Genomic DNA, 17,047 nt, shown 5'->3' with positions numbered 1-17,047 from the left:
AAGAGACGTAGAAAACGGTGAAAAGAAACTTCCATTGGGCACATAGACACAGGGGAAAAAAATGGAGAGGTAAATATACAGTCCACAGACACAGATCAACCGACCTTGCCTCCGAAGCCTTCTTTTCCTAAGGCCAAAGATTCGCACTTTGGAGAAGATATCCACCAGATTGCCATTACACAGGCCTCGGTTTTTGCTGGGACTGCTGCGCCTCTTGCTGGCCGAAGGTCGGTCCAAGTGTTGCTCCCTTGCCTGGCGCTTTTGGCGGATCAGTCCACTTGCGATAGCTGCTGCCATGCCACCTCCCGCACACCCTTACCGGGTTAGGAACCTCAGCGAGGGAGGGGCTGGCAGGAAGTTGTGGTGGGACACCCCACCAGGCTTGAGAAAACCCCCAGAAAAACACAAGTCTGTGGAGGACACAGAGAAGCAAGCCAAGGGGCTCAGCCCCTCTGGAGAGAGCCGAGCATCCCTCTCCTCCCTGTGCTGGACCACTTTACAGAACCAGGAGTGATGGGGATGATAGGAAAATGGACTGTGACAACTAAGTGATCTCTCCTTTATCAGGAGCTGTACACATGTGAGATACCCATGCAGTATATGTAAGTATATCTATTTATACATACATATAGGTAAAAGAAAGAAACAAAGCTAAAGTGTTGGTATGTTCCAACCAGAACTTCTTTAGCAGCTTTCTCTCACCTCTTCCACTGATGAAACTGGCATCTATGCTTGGTGGCAGGGCAAAGCTCAGAGAGGGGGCTTAGCTTGGCTCCTCAGTGCCACCCACACACCAGACAATGCCTGCTTCTCTTTTGTGAGTGAGCTGAAAAATCAGGATGAAGAAGATGGTTAAACAGAGGAGGAAGGAGTAGGAGGAGGAAAAGAATGAAGAGGCTGGCTTTTCTCTGGCATTCGCATGGTCACAGGCAGCAGGTAAACAAAAGCTGAAAAATCCAATTCAGTAGCCTTGAACTGATGCTCTCTTGCATCTCTGCAAGTCCATGCTTCTTGATCCTCTGTGATTTCAAGCACCAAGAAGCACTGCATGTGAAAAAGCATCAGGAGGCAATCTTCTTTCCTGCATGTTCTCTAATCAAATCATCCCCCTCCTCTTCTCTCCTCCCCTTTCTTACAAAAAAAAAGAGCACAGCTTTGTGCAATTTTCTTGAGAAATTGCTAGTTTATAACAGATCCAAGCCTTTTGCTCAGTTGGTGTTCTTGATTGTAATGCTTTTCTCACTAGAAATTAAGTATGCTTAACAGCAATCTTCTGCCTGTGTTGCTTTTACTGCTTGCAGAGAATGGAAAGAGCTTATTCCAGCAGAAGCCAAACTGTCTGTTGTATTCCTATTCTCTTTTTTTCCTTTAGAAACAAGTGTCCGGAATAGCTGGAAGCAGGCGCAAAGCTACCCTCCATCACCGTTAAGTTCCATAAACATCGCTCCTGGTGCTTTTGACTTTTTGTAGTGACAATGGAGGAAGGTTAAAGATATGTGCACAAAAACACACCAGGAAAAAAGTGCAGAAGCATCAGGAGCACAGCATTAAGCGTGCGACGTGCGACAATCCCACCAGCAAAAAACTAATGTATAGTAACAGACAAGAGATGGTCGCTTTGTATGGAGGATGACAAGATCTGAAGCATCTGACAGCAACAGCAGGAGCAAAGCCAGCAAGTTTAGCAGATCAAATACACAAGAGCGTCATCCCTAGACACTGCCGTCTTACACCGTCACACGCAGGGGAAACACAGGGTTGTGATAGCGTGCCATAAATGTGAAAAATTACCCATAGCGATACTTTCAGTGCTAACAGCTCTTCATCAATCTGTGTGCAATTTTAAATGCCTGACAGCCCTCCTTACTTTGTCCTATTTACATGTTCCACTGTGATAAATGTGTGAATGCAGCTGCAGAATGGTCCATAGATGAAAAGCCTTCCTAGAGGCATTCAAATTCTAAACAACAGTGTGATAAAGCTGAATAGGTGAAGCATGTACTGCCATCAAGAAAAAACACATACACAGAACAGCTATGGTGGGTATGCCTTGTGGTATTGGAGTTCCCACTTGTAGACCCGAGTCTTCCAAATCTAAAGAAGTTATACATCTAAAGAATAGTATAATCTATAGCTCAGTTTTTAATTCCATCAGAAAACATAAAAAATGCCAATCTTTTAACTGATCATTTTCATTCCTATTCATACCAGTGAAGAGCTACAGGTTGCAGGTACCATAACGAAAGCTTTATCATGATATCACTGTGTTCTTATTGATATTTCTGATCACATCTACACTGTATCTACACTGTACATCACTTGTATGGAGCTGGGTACATGTGATTGTGTTTACACAGTAATACTCATTCAACTTATCTTATCAACATGGTGGTGAAATGTACAGTTATTTTTCAATATGATTGTATTCATATGCATAAAATTATCTAAAACAGAGTTGTGTATTTTTCTTATTTATTTTTCTTTCTTTTTTATTTCTCACTAAAATGTATATACATAGTGATTGTTAGTGTAATGGAATTTCTGATTTTTTTTTCAGGATTTCCTACGGCACATTCTACAGATATTGACTTAAAACTCTTTCCTCTTTATGATAGTTCAAATAGCAGTGCTAATAACTCATTTACAACATTACAACTCATAACACATTTTCTTTCAGTAAAGTCAGTCAGTAATATCATTTTTATAGAATGTTAAATTGTATACATTGCTCTTATCCTTGGTGAATAAACTTCTGTATAGGATTTCAGGCAATATTTGTAAAGGGGAATTCTGTTGGTTGGTATAATGTGCCGTGCTTTATTGGGTGAATTTTACCTTGCTAAATAAACTCATTGCTGGATGAATAGTTCAGATGATATAGTATAGCAGTGATTTGTGAAAACCCAGTAAGTACCAGGCAAGCAAAAACACATAATGACCAAATAGACAATAAAGCTCAACCAAATGACTGCTTTGATAAATTAGTCAGTAAATTAATCATATTAAACTGTGTAAGCTTGGCTATACTCCCATCTCCCAGCACTACTGGCACTGTCCACATCTGCTCCAACAGTATCACTCTCACTTTGGAATATTCAATAATAAGCTGGTATCAAGTAAAAAAAAAACAACACAAAAAAACAAAAACTAAGCAATTGAAACATTTCAATTGTGTTCTAACAAACAACTGCCAAGAAGCTTTGTAAACTGTCAACATAATATTTCTGAATGAAGACAGAAACAGAAAGGCCTAAAACACACCACTGGGCCCACAATGAAAACAGTAAGAATACATATACATAAGAGGCATATAAAACAGAAAACAATAACACACTATTACATGTTAGATGTAGTTTCTGTGACAAAGCCATTTTGTGTCTTAGTTGTGGTGCCTAATATTTTACATTTTTTATTATATTCCAGATAAGTACCATGGACAGCTCACTGTATTTTTTTCTGTTACATGATACTTGTCATTCTATAGGATTTGATTTATTTAAATATGAATGCTTTACAGTACATTGGTACTAGGTAAGAATAATATCAAGTACCTTTAAATACATTTAAATTATAAAGCCAACAATTAAAAATAAAAATAAGCTATTTCAGTTCTATGCATAAAAAACAGCTATGATTTAAACTCAACCCTTCTACCAAGCCATGAAGCGTTTATAATTTCAGCTTTGCATTTGTAATAGAGGTTTACAGTGCTAACACATCCTGCTATATTTCATAGAAAACTCAAGAGAGCCATCTGCTGTCTTACTGTATAATGCAACAAAACACATTTCATGTGCCCTCTTTCTACTTCAAAACAAAAAATCATGCTTGTACCATATAGGCAAAGGTGATCTGGCACAAAGGAGTTTTAAACAAGCCTAAAAACATAATTAATAGTAACTTTTGTTGACATATGTCTGATTTGCAGCTCATTGGTTATTGGTTTGGTATACAGAAACATGGAGACTACACTTTCCGATCTCATATTCTGCAAATGCTAAAAGCTTATCTGTCCTACCTGGCCTCTGGTTTCAGTACTTACTAACCCAGTACAAATATGCATTACTTTTTTTGATTTTCCAAACCTGCATACTTTTTATACTCTAATTGAATAATAGATAAACTGTTAAGTAAATAATGTAGCACTTGGAAAAGAATGTTTTGCGAAGTAAAGAACGATCCAATATGACAGCTTAACCCGTATAAGCTTCATATATGTATATGTGTTTGAATATTAATATTACCATTCTATAGTATGAAGGTAGTGCTTGCATAGGGTATCTGAAAATCAGCAATAGGGATTGAACACAAGAGCAACTCCATGATATTTAGGTCCAGATATAAGTTTATTTTAATGAAAATCTGTTTACAAAGCCAGTGCATTTTGGGGGTTACGACTCAGCCACCTTCATCAGAGCTTAAGAAAACAAAACAATGCAAATTCAGGTGTAAGTGTTTAGTTTCGTGTTTAACATCCAACAATACATTACCTACTAAACCAGAATACATTTTTTTTCAATTACATTTTTGTTTTTGTAGTTTTTATTAGGATCAGCCATCATTTTAAAGTATTATCTACATCTTCTGGCTGCTACACAGCTGCCTAATACTATTTCTGAAAGCATTAGAAAGGAAGACTAAGTCTGTCTAGTTTAAATACTCCTACTGCTAAGCAGCCATACAAAGGTGTACCCCTTTTTTCCTAAGAAATGCTGTTAATCAATATGCTGTAAAAAGTTTGCACTCCTGCAGAGTCATTGATTACACTTTGCAGTAAAGGGCACACTGTATTGAATGATTCCTTTTAGAAGTGGATGTTTGCATGCTCTGGAGAAGTAGAAGGTCAGGGACCTATTAGATTTTCCCATATTTAGCACCACTGGCTCACAAGCATCTTTTACTGATTTGCAGCTAGTATTTGATTTATTTCAAATATGCAAAAAAAAAATTCATATATACTTCTTAAAAAAACTATTGCTCATATTACCAGTAAAAGTTTAACATGTATTTACCCAATATCAAATATAAGTTAAGAACTGAAGTGTTGATTGGTTGTGCAACTGCTATGGGCCCCAACAACACAAAGTAATGTCTAATTTGAGAAATACGTGTAAATAAAATGAACCTATGGGAAATCCCAAATTCAGCCAAAACTTTTTTTTTTAAATCGTTTTAGATAAATATTTTATATATATATATAAGTTTTGGTAGGGCCTGGGTTTTGAATTTTAAATACAATCTATTATAAATAATGCACAATTAGGTTAATTTACATGGTGATACAAAAAGCAATGATGATGCACTGATTGCAGATGACCAAATCAAAACTCATCCTGGTCCAATGCCAGTACATAATCCCTATTTTTTTTTAATAAGCCCCAATGTTCTCTATTTTATTCCCTGCCAATTAACGGAAACATTCCTCACTCAATTTCACAAGAATGTTGTTTTTCATGTTCCTTATGCAGTCTATCCACTGCCATTAAGTTAATGTCAACCCATGGTGATTGTTTAGGTAATTGTTCTACGGGGCCCTTTCATTTGGTTTCTCGTCAAGATACAGATATAAAAGCAGACTGCCAAGCAATTTTCTCATTTTTCTTGCACAGGAAGTGAACACTGGGGACGACTCAGCCATATTCCAGTTGGATACTGAATCAATCAATGTAAAACCTATGAAAACATGGAAAGTACATGGAAAGACTTTGTACATATTATCCTTAAAAAATAAAATGAACAGCAACAAAGCTACCATGCTGCTTCTTTTATAAGGCAAACTAATGCAGTTCATATTCAGGTCGGTGTATAAATCAATAGCTGAACATTTTCAGAAAAGGTGAATATTGAAATCCAATAGACTTTGGTAGTAGAGTAAAAACACACAGCATTATTTACCTATGTGACTTTATGGAAAGTATAGTCCTTTAGAGAATAATGTATTGATATTTATTAGATATTTCATGAAATTGTTTGGAATATAGATGAATGATTGCATTAGCAAGTTTCTGTTTTGTTAAGAACAATCCACTCCAGATTAGCCATGTAGACTGCAAGGCTGACACCATTATTGTACTAAATTAGAAGTCCCTGCTATCCCTATAATCATCAGAGGATAGCAAGCATCTTTGTTTATAAGGATACAAGGATTGAGCATTTTGGATTAGCACAAGTATGCTGTTAATTTATGCATTACTCCCACATGCTTACTTTCTGATCTGGCTTATATAATGCACTATGTGGGAGTTGGATACACAGACTGAGAAGGAGAGAAACAGCTGTGTGATAACACTTGTCATGGTGATTTTTACAACTCGAGTACTGCTGCATTGCTAATTGCAAGTGTTCCCAAGCAGCTTTAATATCATTACCAGAGTCTTAATTAGCTCACATTAATAACATACCAAGTTGAAGAAAAAGTCAGGTGTGGGGTGTATTATGTTTTCAATATCTTATGTTTGTGATTGCAACATTTTTTAGTGCTATGATGTAAATAATCCAGTATTTCTGAAACAGAAACCAGGCGCTGCCAAAACAAATGTTTTCCTTTCCAACAACTGATGCTTGTGTGGGTAATGCGTTAAAACCTATTTGAAAGACCATAACGGCCGTCACTTAATAATATAACACAAACACACAAGGGTTGCAACTCATAGCAACCTTAAAATTTCCTTCTTTATCAGAAGATTAAAGGTAGACCAATATTTGGTGAATTTCATCTGTCTGCTTTGTTCACATCACTTTGCACAATGCTCTGTAATAAAGTAAACCTGTTGATGGCAAACTAAAGGTGTCTGAACTGTATTTAATATAAACATTAAAATCAGGATTTGTCTAAGCACAATTTTAGTATACTCTCCACCAGTTAATTACCAATAATACAATGCCATGTACATTATATTTCAAATAATTTAAACTCTGAATAAAAAGTGGTAAATTGGACCATCTCAAAGAAGTAAGTAATGTTTGTGGTCTATTTACTTACAATTTCTCAATTTCACATCTTGTCAGTTGTCACCAAACACAATCAACTGGCAAAGAGTTTGAGCACTTTTTTTCAATTGCAATTGATTGCAAGCTTTCCAACAAATAAAACAGAATGTGACCTGGTACATGGATCAGAGATTCCAGATATACAACTCCCAGTGTTGTAAGCCCAGATAGGGGGAAGTACTGGTAAGTGCTGGCTACTCAAGGATTGATCTAGAAATCACCCTTTGGATCATTTTACTGAATATAATGGAATGTTCATCGGGCCAATGTTTACAGGAACAAACTTAAATTACCATCAATATTTGTTATTTTGTCTTTTATTAAGTTATTAAATAATACAAGTGCACAATCAAACTTTTGCAGAAATCTCACAAACACAGAAACCTGAGACATTAAAAGGTGATGTAAAAAATATCTGCTGGCCATAATATAATGCCAGAATCCTGCTGCCATCTATCCTGTGAGGTTGTGAAGCCTAGTTGAACTTTTGGTTTTAAAAAGGCAAAATACATTCTAGAAGCATCAGAACAAAATGCGAGTAAACACCATAGCTGAATATTGCATATCTGAGGTTTGTTTGCATTCATTTCCAAGGACCCTGCCTGAAATCACCCTCCCAAAGGAGTCTTCAGCATGCACAAACAAGCGTTTGTCTGGTTCACCAAATAGTAAGTAATACTTAATAAAACTTGTGAGCATAGCAAGTAATACATAATTCATCTAAACAGTGGCGTGGTGACCATGGAAGTAGCAGATGATCATCCAGAGAGGACAAATGACGAAGTCTTAAATAAGGAAGTGTGCAGCACTGGAGTGAATAATCTTTGTGTTCCAACATCTACTTGCCCTCATTTTTACAATGGTAAATGACACTCTGGGACAGTAAAGAAAAAATCTCACTTATGGGGAGCACCAAAAGAAAGAAGGGGGGTCAATGAAATAAGATACATGGAGGGGAATGTGCACTTCTGGTCAAATGCAGTGCCTTCCTACTATACTACTGTATCCAGAAGATCAGCACTGCAGAGAAACAGTTAAATGCTGCTTAGTGAAACGAACAAAACCTTATTTCCACTATAATTCTATATATTCACACCAATGCATACATATGAGCTAATCTGATAAATGATAAAAAACAAAACACACATCAATGCAATTCTGCAAATATATTTATTTTTTAATTAACAATCACATCTCTGAAATAAATTTGAGTTGACAGAACGGACACTGTAATAGCCCAGAATCCAACAAGCTGCATTTTGTCTAATGAAGTACAAGCATAACAAAGGATGCAATCAAATATTTAATCATAACCTGCAAAAACAGTTATTATATCTTGTGCATTCAAAAGCCATAACACAATATTTAGTTATGTTTGCTAAGGAAAAGGTGACCTATAAGTTAATCAGTTTTATTTTTTATATTCAGCCTTTAAATAATCATTCCCATTTTCTTTTTAAGAATATCTGCTTTACAATTAATATGATTAATATTATAAAGGTATAAAAATAATATACGATTAATATTATAAAGTCTGACAACTTTGGTAAATAACATTAAATAAAACCTGTTTTTACAGTTTTGAGTTGTTTGTTTTTATGTAGTTTTTTTAGGAAAAATACGGATTTCTTTTGTTATCCATTACTACTATTACAGTAGAAAAATATTAAACTAAAGGGGAACTTGCAGGGAACCTAAAGAATATCAGTAAAATGATGGTCTTTTTTTGTCTGTATGAAACGACAAAATCTATTGTTATCAACTGCATGTGAGAATTTTAAGCCAAAAGAAAAAATGTAGTGTAGTGTATGATGAGACATTACTTTAAAGATGAAAATTGTTGCTAGAAGAAAATGAGGTTCCAAGATGCCTGGAAATTACATGCTAACACATTTATGAAATGTTGACCTTTATGGTGGTCATATGCTACCGTATGTTGTAAATACGGCCAGTTAACTTTAAGTGGGTTGCCCGTATTTACCTACGAGTGAACTCTCAAATGAAACTGCTACACAGAGCAAAAGAAGTGATGGGTTCAACTGAAGTCTATTATTGCTGTTACTAAGAATAGGATATCTCAATGTGACACTATTCTCAGATAATATATTAGCACAACTCATGGGAAACACTAAAGATTTCCTTTGAGACTAACATGACATGGCTGTCAACTGCCTATAATGCATAAATGTTTCTTTATACCAGATGCATTTGACCTCTACATGAAAAAAAAAAAATCTCCCTGTACAAAAATGAAAAGGGACCTATACCGTCCATTTGTTATGTTAGTGGTGCTTTCTTCTTCCTCCCCCCCCCAAGCGATGACATGTCCTTGAACCAAAAATATTGGGAAATGTCATGTCATTGCAAATACAAGACTAGAAAAATCATCTGAAATACTATGCATCTGACAAAAAGTTGCACACCAACCGTGCTGTGTATCAGATGCCTAACTAATAAAAATGTTCCATGGAAAAAATGTGGGCAATACTGAGAGCCACCAGACCCTTCTTCCAAGAAAAAGTTCCATGAAAGTGTGATTCTGTTTTGTGGAACAATTCCTCTATCAAACACTTTCAAACATATAAACTCATCTAATTTCAAGAAAGTATACACAAGCTTCTTGTATTTAGACACAATTTGCTTATCATAAAACTTATATATATTTAGGAATGGATTTCTTCACCATACACAGTGCCCAAGGCTCTCTGATGGTTGATTTTAATGATTCCTACTTTGGTGTATGCTGTAATTTATATAATATACTCACTGCTACATTTAATACTAATGCATTTTTGTTATATATGCTGTTATCTTCCCTTCATGTCATGTATGTATCAAAAAGTCCAAAGTGTACAGCTGAATGACATCCCCGGACCCTCCTCAGTCAACAGGGGCCCCAACTCAATTCTGCACAGTGGCCCACTGTTGGCTATGTCCACCACTGTACAACATGATGTGTTTATTGTCAAATTGTTACAATACGTAATAAAAATCTTTTTTATTGAGTACATCATTGCATTTGATAGAGATTTTTTTAATAAATTAATTAGCTAAAAAAATGTAAATTAATTGCAACTTCATTTTAAATAGTTGGGTTTTTATTCAATTCAACCAGAATTGGGATTTAACTTGGATAATTTTAGAAATATGCACATATAATGTCAGCTAAGAATAATAAAGATTTCTCTGCAGTCAGGAAAGCATCCAGCTTACAACAACCCTTGACACAAGTCTAACGATTCTAGCATAGTACAAATGTATTTGGCGGCAGCAGTGACAGCACATTGCAATGTGCTGTACCTATCAGAATAATGTATACCTCCGAGACGTACTGTACATAGCTAAAATTTCTGACACTTCTGGCTCAGGGAGATAAGCCCTCACACATGTTATGTGCCAGTTAGACATTTACAATTCAAAATGATATATAGATTTATTAAAATCCAGAGACTTCTGTCCCTGTGTTTTCTCAGAGATTGGGTAGACCTTAGTTCTAATGGCATGGAAGAATTAGGCAATTATGCATAGAAAATTATGCGCTGGGTTACTAGTTTGCTTTGAGCTTTAATCAGCCTAAAACTAAGCAAGTCATTTGCAACTTACAAGGATAAAATAGTGAAAAATTATACATTTATCTAGAAAGTCATATAAATGCAACTCAAAAATGTAATCTGATAATATGTTAATATTCCGCATGGGGTTACACATACAATAATCATTTTCCATGCAACTTTTTATAGATTGATGTTCAGCTTCACTGCAAAGTCCAGAGCCATGCATGTAACAAAATCTTGTAAATCCCCTGAGAATTGCTCTTGCAGCAGCGATACCCAGCCAGGCCTTAAAAACACATAAAGCAATACTTCTCCCCAAATTGATTTTTAGAACACCCAAGTTAGCTATCTCAGAGACCATGTGTTCAGCTTTATTCCAAATCTTAATTAGATTAAGATGGCTTAAAATAAGCAGAATTCAGTGGAGACAAGTAGAACTGTCTACAGAAAGCACATACATTTCCATTTACTTCACACTTGCTAAAGATTCACAATACTTCTTGGGAACAAAAATCAATAAGAAGCCAGTGAACGGTTTCTGGAAACTAATGAAACACATAGAAGAAGAAAAAAGTTGCAGTTATAGATTTATTCACTCTCACTAAAATATACCAAAATATGTGTAAAATGTTTTCTTGTAAGTGTTCACTGATCTAATGGCCTGTTTTACATATAGGACCAGTTATAGTCCTAGGTAAGGCTGTATTATCAGGTGGCAGGTTCAGGGGTTAGAAAAAAGAATTATATGTTGGGGATCCCTTTTATCTCTGTGAATGTAAGCAGGCATGTTGATTTTATAGTATATAAATGTGGAAGATTACAGTGGCCAGGTCTTTGAGATCTAAGATTTACTAAAGTGGATATTGTTGCATGTACAAGAAACAAAAAAACTAAAATGTTGGACCACCAAATAATAAAACATTTCTGACATGAAATTACTAGGCATGCAAGCAAGGCCTTGTAGATTCATCAAACCTGTAGCGTACTCTCTACTTGTTTCATTGTGTCGGGGTAATAAAAAGGGGAAAGGGGCCTTTGAAAACCACATAATATAATACACCTATAACAGAATAAACAGCACACTTTACCCTTCAGTTCATTTGACATGACCATTGTTTTCTTGAAACAATGCTGTAAATGATGAGTATAAGTGTAGCTCTTCAACACATTTGCCCTAATTTATTAAACCTCTCTAGAGTTGGGGAGGATACACTTTTTAACTGTAATCCTGGGTGATCCAGCAAACCTGGAGTGGTTGTAGGATTTAAAACATTTGCTACCAAATTGGAAATTACTTTGAAGAAATCAATTCCAAGTTTGCTGGATAACCCAGCTTCACTCATAAAAGTGTATTCACTCCCGCCTTGAGGATCTTTATTTAACCCCAATAAGAGTTGCCATACTGCTATCAAATTTCAGTGTGAGCTAAATAAGAAAAAGTTTTTAGATAAACCAAGCCACTAAAATTTTATGAACACTTCACATTTTATTTTATTTGAATTTCAAAATCCTTTTTTTCATATTTGAAATTTTGCAGCTTATAATAAAACTACACTTGGTGATTCTTACACCACATTCATTGTTTTCATTTTTTTTGTGATCAGTTGTGCTCCAGAGTTGTCTACCAGTTACATGTACTCTTGGTGAAAATTACATGAGGCTATGCTAACACACATTAGGCCTGATTTATTAAAACTCTCCAAGGCTGGAAAAGATAGACTAGCATGGGGGAACCTGGGTGATCCAGCAAATCTTTAATGGATTTTTTAAACACCATTTGCTGTTAGTTTACCAATACTTTCTATACTGGACCAAATCCATTCCAAGTTTGTGGGGCCATGATGGTCGATCTTCTTCAGTCTTGGAGCTTTAATAAATTAGGCCCATTGCACAGGTATGTTACACTATCACTACTATCGAGAAGCTGACCTGGAATAAATATGCGCTGATGATGCTAGAGCAAGTGTATGTAGACAAGATGAGGCTGAACATATTTCAAACAGCTCTGCAGCAATTGGATGCAAAAGGAATGAAATGGCAGCAATATATATTTATATATATATTAGCAAATAATTTGCACTGCAACCTCAAACACCAATTGCAGGGTGAATGGCAGACTTCCAATGTAGTCCTGATTTGCAGGAACACAGAGTTATGGATTTCCCTGACTTCCCCCTCCGTGTTTATGAGCAGCTCACGTCTATAGGGATGGTGGGGATGTGTTTCAGTGTGAGAAGGCTCCGTGTAACAGTAGGGGTGGGGGCAGAGAGAGCAGGAAGAGGGCAGTCTGAGGTGAGCAGTGATGGTTAGCAGTTTTTTTTTCTTGTGCAGCACATCATTCTCCTTTGACAGGTGAGCTGTAGCTTTCCTGTCACTATAGTCTTGTAGTGCAATATCTGTGCTATGTGCTATGTGTCTGTGCAATCTCTCTCTCTCTCTCGTTAAATATTATTCTGCTATATTTTATTAAATATTTATTTATACAATTTGCTTCAGAATATTTTTTTTTCTTGTTTTTCTCCTCTAAAACCGGGGTGCGTCTTATGGTCGGGTGCATGTTATGGTCCAAAAAAATACAGTAACTAGCCAAAACCACCAATTTATTATTGTGTTGGTCCCTTTTGTACTGCAAACAGAGCCCTGACAGCTGGGCAGTGATCAGGTACATAAGAACAGTTATTGCAGAAGGAACATCACCTGTCTAACTGCCTGAATCTCAAAAAAATAAAGTAGACAGGGGTTAGCATGGGAAACTAGTTTGGGGCTATGCAGTGTGTGTAAAGCAACATATAGCATCTAGATCATATCATTCATGAACTGGACAACATTATAGAACACTGAAATGGTGTTCTTCTTTGTGTTACTTTAAAACACAACTAATTGATATTGTCTAATCCAAAGTTCTGTGTCATCCATACATTCCTTGAATCTTCAGTAACATTTCATAAAGTTGATATTATAAAAAACAATAATAATAAATATTAACAACACCCCCCCCCCCCCCAACTACAGCCCCAGGTGCATGCACCAATAACAGATAATACACAAACAATGTTTGGTTAAATGTTTTCATTTTGTTCATCACTGCTTTGACTTTAGACTGTCTTTTCAAAATGTAAAAAGGTTGGATGAAAGGTTAATTGCAGATAAACACTTTAAATAGTTAAATAATACAGCAATTTGGGAGTTCAGCACAACAAACTAAAACAGAGAGACAAATGAGAAGTAACAAGAGACATAAAAAGGGCCAATCCCTCTAAATGAGAGACAATTTAGATCCAGGGCAGATCTGTATGCACATCTTCATGGCTAGGTTTACAAAAATGCAGCACATACACCATCATACACAGAAAAGTAAATCTACAATGGCATTTGCTAGGCTATAGTGTTTCATTCTAGACAATAGAAGACATTACTGACAACCATATCACAACTGTTGATATTTGAGACAACAAACTCCAGACCAAAGTTTTTTTTTATATCCACCCACGTCTGCTAGCTGTTCAATTACAAAAGTTTCCTTTATGAATGCATGATCAGTAAAGTAACTGCCTACAAGGGAATAATTGCAGCTTTCCTTTATGACTGTTTGGTCATGGAGCATGCAACATTACATGCAATTACAGTAAAAACGAAAATGATTGCAGGTATTGACTGGATGATTTCTATATTGTTGCTGCTTGTATGAATGTGTTCATTATACACACATAATGATGTATATACTTTTATTTGTAAACTTTGTAAAAAAGGAAATCAGTAATCATGATCTGACTCAAGTAGGAACTCAAGTCTTGCAAAGACTTTAACATATATTTGAAATGAGAATCACTGACTCTGCATCAATATATAATATATAATAATTTAATGATATATAATAATATAATGATATCAGCAGACTTATTTATCGAGTGTTACATAACAGTTTAAATTCTTTTCAACCCTTTTTACCATGGTGGAACCCTTGAAATACCTTTCAGTTCTTCAAGGAACTCCTATATATCCACAGTTCACAGTACATTAGTGTGGTGGTCGGTGGGAAGAATGTCACCTTTACAGATAGTCAAAAAGATCATTGTCATCACTTAAACTGACTGGAGAGGAACAAACTGCTCAAGGAACCCCCAGCAACCTCCGGAGAAACCTTGGATTAATAGGATGTTTGATTTAATGCCAAGGTTGCTGGAATTTATGGAATGAAACTAACCACAATACAGTCAGAATCATCTTCAAACCAATGTAACACTTTCTACTTAATGTTTATACATAACATTTACTAAAAGAAACATGTCACATGAGCTGCCATGGCAGAGCTATCCTTACAAAAATGATGGCTGCCTCTCCAGTGACTTTAATGCTTTCTAAAACACAGGCCTAGAAATTCTATTTTTTTCCATTTATAAGCTACATGCTTGTTCTGAACCAGCAACTCAGATTTATAAAAGTGGGGCACAGTCAGGCAGTCATTTTTCAAAAGTAGGCTAGCAATAAAATAGAACGAATGATGTCCATACTCAACCTTTCACCAACTGTAATAGTGAGATTAACGCATAATCATTTTAAAATAATAGACACATTAATGAAAACAGGAGAAAATGGTGCCCATAGCAACCACATTTTAAGTGTTATTATTATTATTATTTTAATTACACGTTCAATAATAAAATGTATTGAAATGTTATTTATATTTACAACACAAAGTAGATTGTTCTAAAATTGCAGCTAGAATAATAATAAGGTGTGCTCTATTAATTGATTCATACATTAACTAAATAATGAAACATACTTCACAATGCAGATTTTGCTTTCCTTTTGTTTATGTGTTCATAATAACTGGGAGTAGAAAATCAGTTCAGTTGCAGTTATGATTGTTTCCAGTAGTGGGCACTATTACTCCATTTTTCAGCTACAGAATGTTGCAGAATGAAGAAAATGACATTATCCAATAAAATTAATACAGATGGCAAATTGTGCGTCTACATTTTCATCTGAACCATCCTGATATATATATTGCTGACATAAACTGTGTTTTAAAGTCAATTATATATTGTCAATTGTATATATATATATATATTACAATTCATAGAAGTGTAACATTTTTTTTTTAGAAAAAATGTATTATTATTAAACAGGATTTATATATTGCCAACATATTACGCAGCGCTGTATAATAAATAGGGGTTGCAAATGACAGACAGATACAGACAGTGACACAGGAGGAAGATAAGCCCTGCAATATAGCAATATAGATTTCATATTACATATACTGTTGCAAAATGAAACCCAAACCTGCAGATACTGCAGATATATGAAAGTTGAAAGCCAGTTTAATTACGTGAATTAAATGAGAAGTCTTTTACAGAGAACACTAAGAAAGCAATATACAGACTATTGTAACAACTTTACAAATAAACATATAAGTGTTAATGGTGTCTCTCGTGGAGACCACTGTGCTCCAAAATTTCCTGTCTCTTGGACCTACTTTCACCAGGATGGGAAGTGAGAGTAAGTCTCTCCAATGGTGTAGCAGGAAAGGTGAGAGTTTCTAAATATTCCACTAGAAAGCCACCTAGCAGTTATTCTTTTTTAGCAATTTAAATACAAAAACATGGAATAGTAAATACATGTGTTGTGGATGTACAGGTGGATTTGTGTAAATTGTCTGGTCTGTGCCCTTGTGATCTTCTTGTGTCCTCCTTCCCGGCGGGAGTGACCTAATAGGAAGAAAGTTATGGCTGTTATGCCTCGATGGGTCATGAGAAAGAGAGCACCTGATAAAATATAATCTCACACTAACAATTGCAAGTTTTTTTCATATATAATGTGACAAGGAGGTTTGGTCAAAATGAGCTAGCAACGGTCATGTTACAATTTGATTGGTTAAAATCAATGAATAATCGGTAACTACATATATTGTAGAATTTAGTGATGATGCTCACTTTGGGACAGTCATTTGCTATTTGTTAGCAAAGTTTTCAATCCTGGACCAGATCCATTCTAGGTTTGCTGGATCACCCAGCTTCACTGATGAAGGTGTACCTTCCCCAGTCTTGGAGAGCTTTAATAAATCAGGCCCATTATATGTGGTGGGGTTGTACTACTGAAAGAGTACGAAATATGCACTCTAAAATCTTTCAATATACCATCAAGTATAAAGCTGCGTACACACTTCCAATTTTTTATAGTTGGAAATGAACGATGAACGAACGGCGAACGATCGATTGGGCAAAAATCGTTTGTAAAAAAAGTAACCAACGACGCCGACGAACGAGGATAGTCGTTGGAAACGAACGACCGGACCGGCGGATCGGATTGGACGACGATCGTTGACCATCTATCGTGTGTACGGTCGTTCATTGATCGTCAATGGTCTGCGCATGCGTGGTGAACTTCCTGTGGTGCACGTCACTTCCTGTATCGTTCAAACGATCGCATCTATTGTGTGTACAATATCTGCAAACGATCGTGTCGTTATCTGTATGTACAGGATCGGTGCTATACGATCG

At 35.9% G+C, this 17,047-nt stretch overlaps 1 protein-coding gene and 1 long non-coding RNA gene across 3 annotated transcripts in view; one reads left to right on the top strand and one right to left on the bottom strand.

Moving 5' to 3' along the window:
• The window catches only part of FGF14 (fibroblast growth factor 14), a 257,654-nt gene that overhangs the window by 83,876 nt on the left and 156,731 nt on the right, over positions 1-17,047 (bottom strand). Inside the window, exon 1 of one of the 2 annotated variants that reach the window (XM_072411561.1) lies at positions 105-1,341. The exons of the other annotated variant lie outside the window; for it this stretch is intronic. Coding sequence (XP_072267662.1) covers positions 105-297 — 193 coding nt within the window. The 5' untranslated portion in view covers positions 298-1,341. Of the gene's footprint in view, positions 1-104; positions 1,342-17,047 lie in introns of those variants that run through there. 2 annotated transcript variants of the gene reach the window in all.
• On the top strand, positions 850-2,454 carry LOC140330953 (uncharacterized). The gene is made up of 2 exons (XR_011920821.1): positions 850-936; positions 1,373-2,454. It is a non-coding gene; the product is annotated as an uncharacterized lncRNA (long non-coding RNA).

The sequence above is a fragment of the Pyxicephalus adspersus genome, chromosome 1 (assembly GCF_032062135.1).
Source record: "Pyxicephalus adspersus chromosome 1, UCB_Pads_2.0, whole genome shotgun sequence".
Taxonomy (NCBI): Eukaryota; Metazoa; Chordata; class Amphibia; order Anura; family Pyxicephalidae; genus Pyxicephalus; species Pyxicephalus adspersus.
Note: the sequence above shows the minus strand (reverse complement) of the source record. Positions and strands in the feature narration are given on the sequence as shown.